At 32.1% G+C, this 18,405-nt stretch overlaps 1 protein-coding gene and 1 long non-coding RNA gene across 4 annotated transcripts in view; one reads left to right on the plus strand and one right to left on the minus strand.

Moving 5' to 3' along the window:
* Nucleotides 1-18,405, plus strand: part of LOC143059257 (uncharacterized) — a 112,157-nt gene that overhangs the window by 38,723 nt on the left and 55,029 nt on the right. The gene's annotated exons all lie outside the window — the stretch shown is intronic.
* Nucleotides 1,777-16,440, minus strand: LOC143058682 (uncharacterized). 3 transcript variants are annotated; one of them, XM_076232145.1, is made up of 5 exons: nucleotides 16,286-16,440; nucleotides 5,709-5,912; nucleotides 5,090-5,272; nucleotides 3,592-3,745; nucleotides 1,777-3,258 (listed from the first exon to the last, which is right to left on the minus strand). In XM_076232145.1, the coding sequence occupies exons 1-5, from the start codon at nucleotides 16,318-16,320 to the stop codon at nucleotides 3,148-3,150; spliced, it is 687 nt and encodes a 228-aa protein (XP_076088260.1). In that variant the 5' UTR covers nucleotides 16,321-16,440; the 3' UTR covers nucleotides 1,777-3,147. The 3 variants fall into 3 exon arrangements, with proteins under 3 accessions (XP_076088260.1, XP_076088261.1, XP_076088259.1); XM_076232146.1 differs by lacking the exon at nucleotides 16,286-16,440 and adding an exon at nucleotides 12,242-12,400; XM_076232144.1 differs by lacking the exon at nucleotides 16,286-16,440 and adding an exon at nucleotides 6,338-6,618.

The raw sequence follows: 18,405 nt of genomic DNA on the forward strand, positions 1-18,405 counted from the left end.
GACATAGATGTCAACAACTGTAGGTCACTGTTAGGCCTTCAGCAATGAGCAAAACTCTTAATGCATAGTCAGCTATGAAATGACAAATATAAAACAATTCAAATGAGAAAATGAACCACCTAATTTATGTAAAAAACAATGAATGAAACAAAAATGATTTACAGCAAGAAGCATTACATTAAGCTTATTAGTTCTAGTTTTAGTATATGCCAATTAAGTAATGTGGTAGCCATTACTTTCAGTTGGATGGTAATCTTATAAGTAACCGATATAATGGCTTTAAGCAGATTTGACCCAATGACCGTAAACGTGAGGTCATCAGTCAGAATGACCTTATATAGAAAATAGCAAAGAACAATTAACACAAAACTTAAAAGAATTGTATAGACCAGGAATTGCATTAGGTGATGTGTTCAACTTTAAAGAATGGCACTTGTAAGTCGATATCAAAGACTAAAAATTCAAGCAGGATATTTATTATAATTGACCATGCTAATGTTGTGCTGAGCTAATAAAACTTGTACATACACCTAGGTTTTGGTACCAATTTGAAAATCATGAAAAAATGATTCAAAGGATTTAAAGGAAAAACACTGTCTAGGCTTGTGGAAAACATTGAATTAATTCCTATTTACATTAAGATGCAAAACTCATTGTTGTCAAAGTGAACTTGAAACTAATATATGAATTTCAGAAATCTACCACAAAGAGGCTTAGCTACAGTTAGCAACCAAGTTTTGAGACGAACCATGCTTACTATTATTACATTCTTTGACTAAATATGTTTGTATTTGGCTAATATTTATCTTATTAACATAATGTTTATTCTACATATTAGTGGATTTAAATCTTATACAAGGTAGTGATAATCATGTCTATTTTGTTACTCATGGATTGTCAGTCCCCAAAAAGTCCTAATAACAAATGTTATGATTCTAACAGGAGTCAGATGCTCTGTTGTGCTGTAAATTTTCAATTAATAAATTGTGTACTGAATCGAATGTTGTCAGTCCCCAAATAGTCCAAAAAACAAATATTCGAATCTTATGACCTTTGAACAGTGGTATACTACTGTTGCCTTTATTTATGGTACTATCAGATGCTTTTCTTGCTGTAAATTTTCAATTCATGAATTGTGTACTGAATGTAGTGTTATATGCAACTCCTTCCGACGAAGTTGATCAGAGACAGATTTGATTGCTCTGTCCTAATTGTTGTTATGTCCACAAATATCTATATTTTACTTGTTATGCTTCTTGTTTCAAATAGACAAGAAGTTTACTCCAAAAAATATGTTGTGTACTAATAAATCAGTATTCACATTAAAAAAATCGTCAAAGGTATCAGGGTTACAGTTATATATTTTTTTCTGGTTTTATTGTCAATTGTGATGATGCTGTCAATATTGGTGAACAATATGCATCACTTACTTTTATTTCATATTTTACATAAAAAAACTAAACATCCTTTCTGTCGATCAACACGAGAGCAAATTGAAATGTTATTTCCTTGAAAATTTTTAAAGTGGTTAATACTAGTGATTTTGATTGATGTTTTTTTCTTCTTCAAATTAATATATTATTCAGTAAACAGGTTTTCTTGTATCTTAAATTTTCCCATATCTCATTTAAAACAGATTTGATTTGGAGTAATATGTTATCCGAAGTTTATTACATTAAATGGTCTGTTCTGTTATTTATAATGTAATTACCAACCTAGACGAACACGAACTTATTAAGTTCCATTTCCCTTATGTTTCCTCATACAAACAACACATTAATATGAATTTTTAATGGAATAATATATAACAAATTGCACATTTGATATATTACATAAAATAGACATAATGACTCCTTTAATATTAAAATACAAACAACAAAGTCATTTACTAAAACAGGCATTATTATATCTATGAACATTCCAGTTTGGTTGATTTAAATATATTGGATTAATTTCCTTTCAAAGAAATATAAAACGCGCGTTTAAAAATACCACCGAAAGTTAATTGTCCAAAGTTTCTGCTGCAATCAGAGACCGATGTTCTAAATAATATCGGGGGGAAATAAATCAACTCGTCGTTTGCTTGACGTAAATAAAGTGTCATGTTCTTGGACAAAATATCAGTAATCAATCCTTTAATATTTCCAGCAGGCCTTAGGAGTACACTTTAGTAATTTGGTATCTGATCAGAGTATACACTTATTGAGTAACACGATGGGATTCAATGATGGAGCGGAAATACTGGTCCTTCCGGAGCACCAACTGGTTTTAGTGGGTTTTGTGTCGAGTAGAGTTCTAAATATAATTCCATCATGTTAAAAATCTAATGCACAAAAATGTATATGTAAATGTACCACCCTTAAGATGAAGAACACAATTTCCAGCAAATTGCAATACGATTTCATTAAGCATATCCCAATACATGTATTAGCAGTCGTTTTCTTTCTCTTATCCGGTTGATAATGTAAGAAATGAGTGTAGGATTTTTTTATGTTCAAAACTTCATGTCTTCATAGGAAATGTATTTCTGTTCGATATGTACGAAAGTTACGGAAAACTCTATTCGATTTTCGATTTTCGATTTTAATATAATATCATGCCTATACATAAAATCTTCTTGACACATGTTTGCACATGTGTTTTTATGTATGCCTTCCACACAAAGGATAAATACGTTTTCAGCTTCAAACTTCAATATAGCAAGACAATCCCTACTATAACAGTGGATGCATCTGGAGATAATATTTGGAAAGAAAATATGTGTGAAAAATAAACAATAAACGTTTGCCTTGGCAGTCAAATTCAAAGCACAGAAGATAACGTAATGAGTAAACTTTACCCTTCTCAAAAACAATGACAATTTTTTTTACTGTGATAGCTAAATCAAAAGCTCCCGAAAAAGGCTGTGATTACAGCACACACATCAAATTCTGCTTATTTCATACTCTGGCATACGATATATTTATGTCATTTTTCCATCTGCATTGAACTATTTATTTCCTTAAAATGGAGATGAATCAGTAGCCTTTTCATTGAATCAATGAATGCACTGTTCTGGAAACTCTCATTGTCCAATTACAATAATTGCTCAAACTATCCACAAGTAGGTAATGATAGTATGTAATAATGTATATCCAACAATTTTGATCAGTGAATAATAGTTCGCGATCTTCCCCATTTCATTTTCATCCAATTTGTTGGTGCTATGCAAGTCACTGTAAATTCTCTTGAAAATGGTCCTTGATTCCGTGTCCTACCCTACAAACAAATAACACAGTAAATCAGAGACCAAACATATGTCAAATTTATTTACGAGAAATAAACAGAATTAAAGAACCTTAGTGAATGCGCTCACATACCCCACGCCCTCACATTGTCTCTGGACAAATAAAGTAACTAAGAAAGACAAAATGAACCATAATTTCCTGTCGATAAGCACATCAACATAGTATGTCCTTATTATCTAAAAAGTTTCATGAAATTTAGTAGTTTGGTTTCAGAGGAGTTGCGATGGGACATACAGCATATATTATACATAACATTTATAATATTACAACCGAAACGAGTGTTACCTTACTTCAATAATCTTACCTTGTTGTCAAACATCGGATGTTTAGCACTACCCAGCATCCAGTGAATACTTTTGATAGATTTTGTAGGCGAATCCGTCCTGCTGATTGGTGATGGCGACGGTTCTGGACGGAAGTAGTCCCCATTGGACCTTTGTCGTTGATTACCTATCATTCTGGAAAGCAAGAAGATTGTATATTAAGTTTAATGCAGAAAACTAAAATCTTTCGATTTTACAAATGTGTGCAATTATAGATATTGAATCTATTGACGCTAGATCTTTTTTTGTGTTTGTTTGTGGAGTTCTCTGACTGATGTATACCTTACATCTCTTTTATTCATAAAATGCAACATGATCACTAAGGTTTCAACTCCCTCAGGCAAAGTTGGCTTAGAAGGATTTGGCTATTATTTTAGGTTGGGTTTTTTTTTTTATTAAAAAGTTCTTCAACTGTTTCGGTTTTATACATCATTGGATTTCAAATATTCGACTTTAAGCGTTACTGATGAAAGTAAATCCTCCAAAAAAAGCGCGTCGAGCGCATTGAATTTTGTTGTTTTCATTTTCCCCTATTATTTAGAAACTGGGATATATTTAGACTCATGGACTATACTTTATAGTGACTTCTATATTGAAGACATATTTAAGTGGGTTGTAATACTTGTATGCATACATGTGACACTCCTGTCACTTGATATCTTGAATGATTCTAAAGCATTCCATTTTACATAAGTTAAAAAAAATGTTTAATGCACTACGAACTCTAATTTGTAAATTCCAACAAGTATTGATTGAAACCAATTTTACTTTATTGACAAAGAACTACATAAACACATTTTGAAGGTTTTTAAATCATTCTAGACACTTATAAATCACTTGCGCTTGGATCATAGGTTCTATGCTTATGTGTTGTAGAATTTTATATTATATTCGTCACACACTAAAAAGGATCCACAATCCAAGTGCCTGCGTGTATAATACCATGCACTGTCAAAGAAGTGACAACATGCCTTTAGCTTTCATAATTTGGGTTTTACCGTTTCTGGTGGAACTAAATCAAGAAAGCCTCGTATGCACCAACTTTATTTATTATCAAATATATGTTTTATCTGAGCAAAGAACGTGCTTCTAAACAATATGTTTTTCCCAAACTAACAGAATTGTGAAAAACGTGAAAGGTCAATTGTACCGATTTTTCCAACTTTCGACCTCATTAATGAGTTGTGGCAAATGACAAAAAAAACATACAAATAATCCTCGTCGCTGGTGTTTTTACTGTTTTCGTTGTTATCATTAATTTTTATTTTCCTTCAAGATAAACTTTCGTTTTTCGTATTGTCTAATATACTTTCGTCTATATAGACTTTTGTGGCATATCGCTTGTCTTCTTGATTTTATTTTTATTTTTTACAATTCGTGTTATGCTCTGCTTTTACTTATAATTTTTGCATTGACTTTTTGGTATCGTTTTGCTTAATTTATATCTTACTCTCGAATAATATATTACGAGAAACATACGACTTATAGACTTGTACATCTTCCATATTGCTATCTTTGACAGGATGCCATTGTAGTTGTCTGACAGTTGGTGTAATGGCGGCGTTCTGGAATTTTGGTACGGCCAGGTTAACCTGTCGCTCTTGTTGAGAATACGTCTGTGGAGGATTCAACATACGTACCACAGGCACTAGTTCTGGAACTCTGAAATATTCAATTTGAAAAACTATTAAAAAGTAAAATCACAAAAATACTGAACTCCGAGGGAAATTCATAATGGAAAGTCCCTAATCAAATGGCAAAATCAAATGATAAAACACATCAAACGAATAGACAACAACTGTCCTATTCTTGACTTGGTACATAAAAAACTTTCATATAAAATAAAGCCAATTCTAAATTGCAAGTGACACATTTCGAATAATTTCAAATGATATAAAAGATAATTATAAGTCGTTAAGTTACGCCCTTGATATATATTTTGTTGATAGATCATGAATTATATATATTTTAAAAGTGCTGAATCCAAAGAAAAAAATCATTGATTGTAAAAAAAAAACGACTTTATTACTGGCCAACGACACTGTAGGTAACACAGAAATAAATATGTTTGACTGATAGGCGGTTTTTTTTCTACTACCTCAATGACGGTTCATATCCAAAACGGCTAAATATTTTATCGTCGTCATCCTCCGATTTGAAATCATCTCTATGGGAGATACTTGGTAAGCGGTAAGGAATATTTGTTGTCACATCGTCATCCAATAAAGAAAGTTCCCGGCTGTACGATGTTGTAAGTCTACTCTTGGAACCTGATGGTAAACTTCGGGCAGTTTTACTCCATCTAGAAATGGAAAATTAACAATTTGAGCAGTCCAATAAATTTAATCACACGAAAAAGTATGGTAGATGAAAGTGTCAAACGACATATGAATGTTCGTTTTTGTTCGCTTCATATGTCTAAATAAATCAATTTCATAATTTGGTTAACAAAATAAACGAATTGAGAAAAGAAAAAAATGGGAAAGCGTATAGCCCTGCTTCTAACTAAGAGCCGAGACGTATAATAAACTCATCAAAGACACCAGACTTCAAACATTTACGCCAGATGTGCGCGTTTCATCTATAAAAGACTCAGCAGTGAAGTTCAACCCAATCAAGTTAAAAAGGCAAAATAATTACAATTATCTCCATTCAAAATACTTTTTTTGTAGCAGTCAGTGATTTGTAATTGATTTGATTACCTAATTTCATGAAAATTAAACCTACCTCAAATAATGTGCACCATTATAAGGGTCAGCTTCAATATCCGGGAAATGTTTTAAAGAACTGGTACTCATTTTGTTTAAATCCTTGAATTCTTATTTTCCAAATGATGTCGAACCAAACTTTTCAAATGCTTACTTTCAAACATACAACATCGTGTTTTCTATTTGGTTTTGTTTTCTTTAGATGTTTAATGCTTTTATATCCTTTTGTGACTTTATGCATTCTGTATAATAGTTACGTTAAAATCTAATATCCATATTTAAAAAATCATGAACATATGCTTAAGTTCATAATCTGATGCATTTGTGATTATTTTGGATTAAAACGAATTAAATTTCACAGTGAATTAAAACTTGCATGACGCTATGCGTTGGTATATAGTTACTTTATGACTACTCAAATCAGTGTTTCTTTTTCAAACATATCCTCCTTTACAAATAGTACAATGCAGAAAAAATAAAAAGCGATTTAAATGCCCTATTCAAATTATGATTTATACAAAAATAGCAATTTTTCTCGACAATCAGATATCCCATACAAAGGACCTCATAACATAGTATTGTACTCTTTTCAAAAGTTGTAAAGATTAGCGCCTTGACAACATAAAGGTCGAAAATTGTTCAATGTAAAATTTTGTGTATTGGCTTCCGTACAAAGGCATGTGTTCTAGACAATAGAATTTACATTCTACTACTAATAATCTGTGGCGTTTATGGAAATAAACAATTGTTTGTGGTAAACAATAAATCTGATCGATTTCATATCCCGTCGTCACTTTTGAAATGAGATCTCAACCTTTTGTGGTATTTCATTTCAAATTTGAATTGTAAAGAAACATTTTCAGCTTTGAATACATCAGGACACTAATTATAATGACTTCCATTAATCAATAGGGATACAAAACATCTGATTCAGTCGACGATACAGAGCCGAGTAAATGATTTCAAGTGTAATCCTAAGTATTTGAACGTCAAAATTTATTTCTTATTAAAGATTAAGGGGATATATATCTAAATTTAATATTATTAGTTACATAGTGTGCTAGTAACCTAACACGGTATATATATGGGGTCAGTAAATTCCATATGGAGTTCGCTCTCATCCCATATGGAATTTACTGACCCCATATATACCGTATTGGGTCACTAGCACACTATGTGACGAATTTATCTTACGACTATCTTAACGTGTGAAATTTAGACTAATGACCTATCAAAATGAGCAAGTCTTCAATACTGTTAGCATAAAGAAACTATATACTTCCATTGATCCTACAAAAATAGATACCAACAATAGCAATTAACTTGTTAGGTTTAAATGTGTTTTATGAATCTATTAAACAGGTCGAGAACTCTAGATTTCTTTACGTCAGAATATATTTGCATAGTAATTTCCCAAACACAAGGCCAATACGGCCTTGAAAAACTGACCAATCGACTCAATGAGCTACAATGCACTGTGGGCTACTACGAGTTTACTACAAACTGAAAACACGTGGAATTAGTGGAAGAACTGTCAACTAATATAATGTCTGGGATTCTCAAAATATATGTTTTTGTTCTGCGAATGTGATTATTGTAAAATATATAACATAATCTTCAATTTGCATGCTCAGATTAAAAAAGTATTGCTTACGGGCTTCACTATTCGACTTTCTTTTTCGCCTTGTTTAAGTTGTTGAACAGGTTTTTTCCATTGTACCTGTGCAATAATTTTACGACCTGAAACAGTGAAATTTCAGATGAAATGACTACTGTCCACTATGAAATTTTTTGAGCTCTTTTAAACCTGTATAATGTCATTTCAAAATCATTTCTGCCTAGAAAAACACGAAAACCTTCTTTCTGTACTGGATGTGTAATTTTTTTTTTTTATCAGGACCTGAACTAAAAGTAAGAACATCATAATATTCAGTATGCCAAAAATAAGTGTTATGAAAGCACCAGGGGCGGATCCAGCTATTTTTAAAAAAGGGGGTCCTAACCCTGGACAAAGAGGGGGTTCCAACTGCATGTCCCCATCCAAATACATTGATTGTCCAAAAATAGGGGGTCCATCCACCGGACCCCCCACCCCTGGATCCGCCACTGAGTGGATACGGTATATAGCTCAATACATTTTGTATAGTTTCATCCATCGATAATGTCCGTTTGTTGCTAATTTTATCACAAAATATACCTCAGAGGTTTTTTTATCGTTCGGCTGTTGTCCTGTTGACATATGTAAAATATCTAACAGTTCTGTTACAATGAAAGTCTAACCTTCCCCTGATAATAGTGGGTGCCATATTGCCAATTATTTTTTTTTCTAAAACGTGCTTTGTATGTAGAAATAAGAAGATGAGGTATGAGTCCCAAATGAGACATCTTTCCAACAAAGACATAATCTAGTAAAGTAAGCAGTCATAGGTTCAATGATGAAAAGTAAGCTATAAATGACCCTATAAAATTACTTGTGTAAAACAATCCAATCAAAAAAAAAAAAAAAAAAAAAAAACGGCCCAATTTAATATAGAAAAGGAGAAGTTGTCGTTTGTTTATGTGATACATATTTGTTTTTCGTTCATTTTTTTTTTATATATATAATTAAGGCCGTTAGTTTTCTCGTTTGATTGTTTACATTGTCATATCGGGGCCTTTTATAGATGACTATGCGGTATGAGCTTTGCTCATTGTTGAAGGCCATACGGTGATCTATAAATGTTAATTTCTCTGTCATTTTGGTCTCTTGTGGACAGTTGTCTCATTGTGTAATCTTCTTTTTTATTATAAATCCAACGCTGCAATTTTCACAAAACATATCAATTTTTCCACCTTGTCGCACATATGTGATAACATCATTACAGCTTATTTACTAATGCATGTAGAGCAAAACTTTGGTAAGCTTGCTTGCTTTGTTTGTATATTGTATAAAATAAGATATACAAGTTAAAAATGTCAATTTTATTTTCAAAGCTTGTATAAACAACTATACAAACAAAGCAAGCAAGCCAACCAAAGTTTTACTTTGCAGGCATAAGAAATCAGCTGTTATGATTTTATTCAGTTTGGTAAATGTCCGAGCCCGTTAAAAAACGAAAACAAACTGAAACTACAGTTGCCCACTTCACTACCTTCAAAACAAAGGGAACAGTTTGAAAGTCCCATATACTGAAATGTGAAAAAAACAAACTTATAGATTTTGTTAACACTGCCATGTATGTAAATATATCTTCCCCTTTTTTACGAACACAAAATTCATGGATCACACATTTGCCTTTAATTATCTATACGAAAATTGCTGTACTCGTGAATATTAGCACCGGCTGTTATCGACGGCTTACTTTACACTAGTAAGTTTGTCTCATGGGTAATTGTGTTTTTCGCTGTTGTTTCGTTGCTGTCTGGTGGACGATTACATGAAATCTCTGTGCCATCATCAAACATGTTAATGCCTATATGTCGGGTAATTCAAACCCTTTTTTCTTCGTAAAGAAACACCTCTTTGTTAATCTGAGCATGGAAGTTATACTTTATATCACGAACTATAAATGAGGATACACAAAATGAAAAACTAAGCGAAATTGTGAATCCCGCATTGCACGAAAATATGTGTTGTATTTCAGTAAATAACACGTGTTCTTGGTTAATTGTAAACACGTAGTAGTCCATCATGCATTGTGACTCATTTAGTGGATTGGTCAAAAATCTAGGTAAACATAAATTGCGTCACATGTAAATAAACAATTACATGTGCGAGGACATAAGTATGCTAATTTATGCATTTCCATATAAGGTAGTGGCCCCGACCTGTTAAAATCTTAATCATCAATTTCTTCGTCTGTTGAAACTTTTAGGATTTTTCTCGGTACCGTTTTGTTTTTATAAAGGGACGTAACAGTACTAACCGTGTATGAATTAAGCCCCGCCTCCCTACTGCCTTATATGGTATATAAAGGGACGTAACACCACTACTAACCGTGTATGAGATAAGCCCCCTCTCCCTACTAACCTAATATTAAATATACACGGTCTCCACGGGGCGCTTTTAACCAATCACATTCCTAGAAATGTAAAAGAGGTAAGATAAATTGGAATATTGTATTGTGGAACATTGATTTATATTTTACTATGTCCAAAACCGAGTATAGCATTTCCGTGTCATATTTTTTGACAGAAGTGTTCACCAAACGTGACCTAACTTTTGAATTTCACCAAACCAAAACAAAATCATTTACAAGAGTCTTGTAGAGATTACCTATACCAACATTCATTCAGAAAACTTATTTCGCAGACTAGAACTTGGGACAAAACTTATCGCATGTTGATCTCCATTATGCCGTATCATTGTATATACCCGAACCTAAAACTTCATACTTGTAAATATTTTTTTATTAATCTTTTCCTGTAATCTTAGAGTCTGACCTAAACCGGTCACCCGTAATTTATTACAAGATAAACTGATATACCGATATGCCTAACTCCGTGTACACTTGATAAATAGATTAAAACATTTAATAATAAGTTCAAATTTATTCATACTTTGGATTTTAATTGTCATTCTTTGGATCACCAGTGTCATGTTCTGCAATTGCTTTATTCTATTTTCGATAACTTTTCTAAACATGGAGATTGAATAGTCTGTTTGCGTCTTACCTTAAGTCCATGACTGCTTATAATAAACATGAAAATGAAAATTTAGTTCAGATAAGACCTAAAATGTACTTAGATCCTTATTTATTCGAAGCTTCGAGTAAAGATGAAAAGGATTCACCAATAATGTGTTTGATCGAGGAATCATGAGCATTGATTTATTGAAGTTCTATCACTGTTTTAAATCCAAATTCAATGTGACGCCATTGACCGTAGACAGAGGTTATTTACACAAAGTTTTAAAGACTTAAAGCTTATTGATTATGGATTTTTTCAAGAAAAAAGTTAATCAAAATGTGTATTGATTCGCATCTATCCTTGTCCCTTAAAATCTTTAAAAGTTAAAAGATAAGCTCAAGAAATACGCTTGTATGCTCGTGCTGTTAAGTTAATGTAAATGAAAGAGCACAGAGAAAAACGTTTGGAATGTATATATAGGAAAACGCCGATTATAACAGTAAATCGTGCATAATAGTATGTTTATTGGAAAATACATGAAGATCCTAGAACACCTTCATTGATAGACAAGCTTTGATCATGGATCTAGATTATTCGAATGTGTACTGATTTCGCTTGAAATATATCCATTGTCATTAAAAGTAGTATAGTCTGACACAATAAGTCAAAGGGTCTGACCAAGTCCTCGTGAGATTTACCTTGAGCTATTTGCAAATGAGGTATCCTCCATTAGGGTCATTTGTACAATATAGGTTTCGCAACTATGTACCGCTATGCAAAATGTTTCTACTACTTCTGTCATTTCCAAATACTAACAAAGAGCCCCAATTGAAAAAAACAGTATTTCTAATCCCCTGTTTGCTTTCGTCACAACTTAACAAATATATAGTATATGGGTATTTTAAAGTATGCTTTCCTTGCAAACGACGCTATAAGCCCAACAGCTCTCGAGCACAGAAAGAATGTGTTAGTGGACACAAAAAAAAAATAAGAAACAAAAGAAAGAAAGACAGTTTGCCATGAAATAAAATGCAAGGGAGAATAAAAGAAAGCACCTCTGACTATATATCAGCAATTTTATGACAATATTGAAAATTTTTCAGTCTTGTATTCAGCAATATGTTTAACTTGTTGTAGATTTAAAAAAAAAAAAAAAACACATAGTGTAGACAAGTTCAAATTCGTAATTTCTTTTAAATCATTTACATATATGAAAAATCTCATAAGAAAATGCTTTTTCATTTTTGTTGATATTAGGTTTATAAGACTATCATTCTTATCAAACTTTACCAATATTTACAGTGTATTTTCTTACCTTGGTCTAATTGCAGGTAACATAACTATCTATTCCATGTACATTTCAGAATATTTCCTTTTATATCAGATAATTAAAATTCAATATCAAGTTAATATATAGGGATCGATTCTGATAGAATCTTGAATTGTCATTCGTGAGCGAGGTACTATCAGGGTTGAAAGAACAGGTTTAACTGGCTTAACTAATTGAAGGTTCTATGATCCATACATGAACATAGACAATAATATCAATTTAAAAGTCTGAAATTGAAACCAAGACATTGGTAAACACGACTTGACATAACGCTATGTAAATATACGCCGACTGACTGATATGGTTGCATAATTTTCAATATTTTTTTGCCCTTCAAATTCAACACCAGTAGTGTTAAAAATCAAGTATATTGTAAATAGGTTACATACAATATATATACATATATATCATATAGATCTACTATGACAGATGAATATGAGATCTTTGATCATGTAAACAATAAGTATACTGAGACAAAACTTAAAACGTGAATACAACTAGTAGTTCGTATGTATCAGTATGTGGAAAATAAGATAAGCCAGAGAGTCATATATATATATAATATAGGTAAACGAATGGCAATTTTAAGGGCATACGATACAGTTACAGGGGAGGTAATGACGTTGATAACGTAAAATGTTATTTTCGCGACGTCAAACTATGACATATCGGGAAAAGATGCATTTTTCGACTGATTTTTTTCATTCAAACTGATTTAATTTGAAAACGAGTGCATGGACCCCTATTTTTTAAAAAGGCAATTTGTTTCATTTTGCAAGGAGATTATGTGACCCAAATTTTATAAAACTGTAAATAGAGGATTTTTTTTAATTTTGATAAACATGCAGCAAAAAATGACGTTTGTTCCTCTATTCATGAACATTTGATAAATATGAGTTATTTCTGAATAAAAATTGCATAATTTTTAATGATACTTATAAAATACAAAAATTACCGATTATTTAACAAAAAAATATTTGTGTTTATCTTTTAAAACAAAAAAGTTATGTCTTTCTTTCGAAAAAGAAAATACGGACACAAATCTGAATTTTGAGCAAATATACAAAATTTCGACCTCATTTTACTCAAAAAGTAGCACATGAAGGTATATTTTTTATTACATATTTGATTTAATCAGGTAAAAAATAGCCTATATGCAAATTTTCATCAACTTGTAAATACAGGTTCAAAACTGTATCGTATGCCCTTAAGCTTCCTATATTTTCTGTTTTTTTTTTTTTTTTTTGTTGTACAATGGTCTTTGTAGGTCTTTTTATTACCATGACGATGTTAATTTTCGTGATCGGAATCTGAAAGTGATGACATGTATTTTAATGTCAATGAGACAGCAAACTGACAAAAAGAATTATATCTAAAGCACAACGTCTATTTCGTGCATCTGGATAAAATATCTATCTTATTTATTTATCATTTTTCAATTTTAATTTTCAGGGGTTGGCGGTGAGGGGAGGACTTTTCGTCCATCAAGTATTAAAAGCAGTCCTTATTCAATGTGTTTATCTATTATTCTCATCAAAAACATAATAACGGAAAACCATCAGACGGATAAATAAATAAAACATATATTAATATGGGGCTTTATGGGACCATGGATCAAATGCTAATTAAAATTTCAGAAAGGGGTGTTTGTAGGGGTTAGTTCGACGTTTCTTGCTGAATCTATTTACCGACATTCACTTAAATATTCAATATCAGTTTATTCGGTCTCCCTTTTCTGCTTGTTTCTTTTGTGGCAAAACTATTAAATGATGTAAAAATTCGTCATGTTTTGACTTTTACTATCATATGCCATAATGGCCCCCATTTAAATAGCAGTTACTTATACCAACATATTTTCATATCGACATAATTCTGCATTATTGAAATTAAACTTTTAAATTATATGGTAAGTATGTTATTAAAAGTATATCTTAAGATTGTAGTTTTATAAATCATTCTTTTATGACAAATTACATACGAGTTAAAATACTGCAAACAATTTGAAGTAGTAGGTTTAAAACATAAAACCTTTTACAATGTGTTGGAAACAGCCTTGTGTTTATAAAGGCGTCTTTCTATGTTGGTGACTTATATATGCATACCGGAGGTTCAAGAGATTTGAACATATAATCCGTTATAGAAATCAGATGTTAGGTCTTAGAATCAAAGAAAATTAACTCAAGGTTACAATTTCGATAGGGGTACATATGTGCTTGTACAAATATATACTGAAGGTACATAGTGTCTGTTCTGATTTCAAGACTATACTTTGAAATGTATGAATCAGCAAAAAGCACGAATAATAACATTTGTTATAGAAGTTGAAAACTTGACTGTAACATGTGCAAGAAGAGTAAAGACACAAAAAAAACCTGAAACAAACTGGAATAAACATGCACAGAAACATCACTTTGCTATATTACATAACTGCAAACCACAGACAGTTAAACAATGGTACTTCCAGGTCCTTGATTCGGGAGCGATATGTTTATATTAAAGCCTCTTTAAATACACTTAAAATCATCCGTTTATCAATGTTTTTCGGGGGTTTGTGGACACGGGGACTGACATCCAGAACTCTCAAATATTGTGGACCTATTTATAACTACACTTAGCAAGATGACAAAGCTTTCCCATAAAATGACCTTGTTGGTATGTTTAATTAGTCATCTGCCATTCATTGATATATATTTCTTTTGTTTCAAGATATGTACATCATAACATTTGTTACAGACGAGACACTTCTTTATTTGTGTGCCAAATATAACATAAGCAATCAGACTGCATGTGGTCTTATAGCTCCTTGTTACGATACATACTTGTCAGTTTTTTTGTGGTAATCGATAGACCACAAATGTCGGTTTGTTTAAGTACTATCATGTAACTAGATAATGTAAATATCAAATTATATATTCCATTTCAACATTTTTTCGATATCAATTATTTCAGCCATAGTCGTGTTTTCCTAGGTAACAATTTGCCCCCCCCCCCCCAAAAAAAAAACAACTGTTAGAAGATTCCGACTAGCACTATGAAATTAGAGAGATGATAGCTAGTATGTCTTATATAATAATAAAAAAAAGATAGTGTGGTATGATTGCTAATATGACAACTCTTCACGAGAAACCGAATGACACAGAAATTAACAACTATAGATCACAGTACGGCCTTCAACAATAAGCAAAGTCTATACCGCATAGTCCGCTATAAATGGTCCCGAAATGGCAAATGTAAAACAATTCAAACGGCGAGAAAAGTTATTTATGCAAATAGATCAACATTTCACCAGCTGAATTTAAAAAGTTAGAAGACAAAATTAATGCAAAAAAAATATATATAGGACAGACAATAACATACTAACCAAACAAATAAAAAAAAAAACCACCAAAAAATAATGACAAAAATAAAAATTTGTAAACGATGATAAAATCAACCACATAGAAATCAGAAGTAATGTATATGCCTGTTCCTCTTATGACAACAGTCCTGCTATACTCATCAAAATCCGGTGATATATGCAGGTTTTATAGATATATCTGGACAATAACATACAATTACTAAATATATTGATAAATAGCCAGGCCTTTTATAGTCGACCATACGGTATGGGTTTATTTGCTCATTGTCGAAGGCCATGTACAGTTTCCAATAATTGCGTACATCAACTTTATCTGAACCTTAATGGATAGTTGTCTCATTAGCTATTATACCACATCTCTTCATTTTTATAGTGTAACGTATGTACGTGAATTATGTATAATTCAAACTTTTGAATTTAGCTATCCGAACCAACTATAACTGAATGATTAAAAAGGGACCAGTGTGGAGTGGGATACGTCAGCGAGACAGAAATCCAACGGCAAAAATAACTATTAAGTAGTAACCAAAAACATTCAAAAGTCGTCTTTACACCAAATCTCCAAATGAAAGAAATATATATACATATAAAAACCACGGACTTTGGAGAGGCTCATGAATATTACGTATACATGGTTGTTTTATTTGACTCTAAATTAACATTTTTCTTACCTTACAGATTTGTTTGATTTGGCACTAAACGACATAATTTATCCTGTTAAATTTGATTCCATTTTATAGTATGAATATTACATTATCAATTAATATTTATACGATTTCTGTAAACTACATGGTTCGTGCGTAACCGTTCTTTAACTACATTTGGTTTAAATTGACTAATTATAGTATTACGGATTAAATTTTCCAATATTTATGAAAAGACCTTCTAAAAATATTTAACGAACCTATTCTTTGTAAGAAGGATTAAATTGCCTAATTTCAAAATTAAATGGATTTTTTAATAACAACAATTTAGAGTCCAAATATACCACTGGATACATGGTGACGAAATGCACTAGAAAATAGGTGAAGCGCGAAAAGCTAGTTTATGAATCAAATGTAGAATAAATCTAGTATATGAGTGGCGAAAGATATCAAAAGGACATTCATGAGTGGCGAAAGATATCACAAGGACATTCAAACTCATAAGTGGAAAATAAACTGAAAACACAATGATCAAAATGAAAAAGAGAAGCTGAAAAACAACAGCACACAAATCAAAACATAGAAAACTAGATAATAGGCAACACAATACCAACCAAAACTAGATTTGCCATTGCAAGCAATAGCGGATGGCACCCTTTCCCCATTGCCAGGCCAGCGGCAGCCATTTAGAAATTTTTTTCTGTTTCCATGGCAACGGCGGCCATTTTGAATTTTCGAAACTCAAAAGTTAAGTCTACATAAGCTAGGCAAAATTTGTTATAAGTTTCATTAAATTTAAAGCATTTTGAAGTTTTTCATAATTTTGCTGTTCCCATGGTAACGGCGGCCATTTTGAATATTCCAAAGTCATTCCCCCGCTGCAATTTTTTCCCTCCATAATCATATATACCATTTAATGTCTCTAGAATAAATTTAACATTGATGTTCTGGAATGTTCTTTGAAAATTCAAAGTTTTGACCTTTTTGCATTGTTTCCATGGTAACTACAGATATTTTGGAAATTCCAACGCCAAATTCCACATCTTCCAAAGTTGCTCATCGTTACTGTGAAGTTTCATGAAGTTTGGAGCATTTTGATATTTTTAAAATTTTTGGTGTAGTTTCCATGGCAACATAGTAGGTCCAATGAGTGCCAAAATCATGCAACACCTGTATATAGTGGGCACCTACATTGTATTAAAATATGATGATTCTGAGTGTAAGCATATTCAAACAGTTCACCAAAACAAAAAACAGAAAATTTTCACATTTGTTTCGTTTCCATGGCAACGGCAGCCATCTTGAAGATGCCATACCCCACTGCACTATATAATGTGGTGGTCAACATTATAGTATAGTTCCATCAATATTGTTCCAGCCAATTCGGAGAAATAGTATGGACAAAAAAGTGTGGAAGAATAAATATAATAATAATAATAAGACAAAAAGAAACGAACAATAACAATATGTCACCCCAACTCCGTTGAGGGTGCCATAATTAGCGGTGATCTCAGGTACCCGAAAGGGTATTAGCGGATCATGTGTGACAATTACCTTCGGAAGATAGGTTCTAAACAGCCGTAAACTTATCCATTGATTCCACTTAGCTGTTATTTTTCAGCATTTAGAAAAGAGGGATCAATATTTTAGACATATTTATATCTTTCTTACATATGATAAGTTTATCATTTATAATTGTAATTAAATATGGAATTATGATTATATTGTATAGCTATGTGTAGTCTATATCGAAATAAAACTGGTTTCATATTAAGTTTATATCTAGAAACAGTTGACGGCACTGTGTTGGTGAACTACCATTGACACTTTGACACAATTGACGGCACTGTGTTGGTGAACTACTCTTGACACTATGACACAATTTACGGCACTGTGTTGAAGAACTACCATTGACACTTTGACACAATTGACGGCACTGTGTTGGTGAACTACTCTTGACACTATGACACAATTGACGGCACTGTGTTGGTGAACTACTAGTGACATTATGACACAATTGACGGCACTGTGTTGGTGAACTACTCTTGAAACTATGACACAATTGACGGCACTGTGTTGGTGAACTACTCTTGACACTATGACACAATTGAAGGCACTGTGCTGGTGAACTACTATTGAAACTTTGA

The sequence above is a fragment of the Mytilus galloprovincialis genome, chromosome 14, assembly GCF_965363235.1.
Source record: "Mytilus galloprovincialis chromosome 14, xbMytGall1.hap1.1, whole genome shotgun sequence".
In the NCBI taxonomy this organism is placed as follows: Eukaryota; Metazoa; Mollusca; class Bivalvia; order Mytilida; family Mytilidae; genus Mytilus; species Mytilus galloprovincialis.

Coding starts and splice junctions, on each gene's coding strand:
- LOC143058682 (XM_076232144.1), bottom strand. CDS start 6,408: ATGAGTACCAGTTCTTTAAAACATTTCCCGGATATTGAAGCTGACCCT. Junction 5,273..5,708: donor GGATATGAACCGTCATTGAG/GTAGTAGAAAAA, acceptor TGAATATTTCAG/AGTTCCAGAACTAGTGCCTG. Junction 3,259..3,591: donor ATCCGATGTTTGACAACAAG/GTAAGATTATTG, acceptor ATTTGTTTGTAG/GGTAGGACACGGAATCAAGG.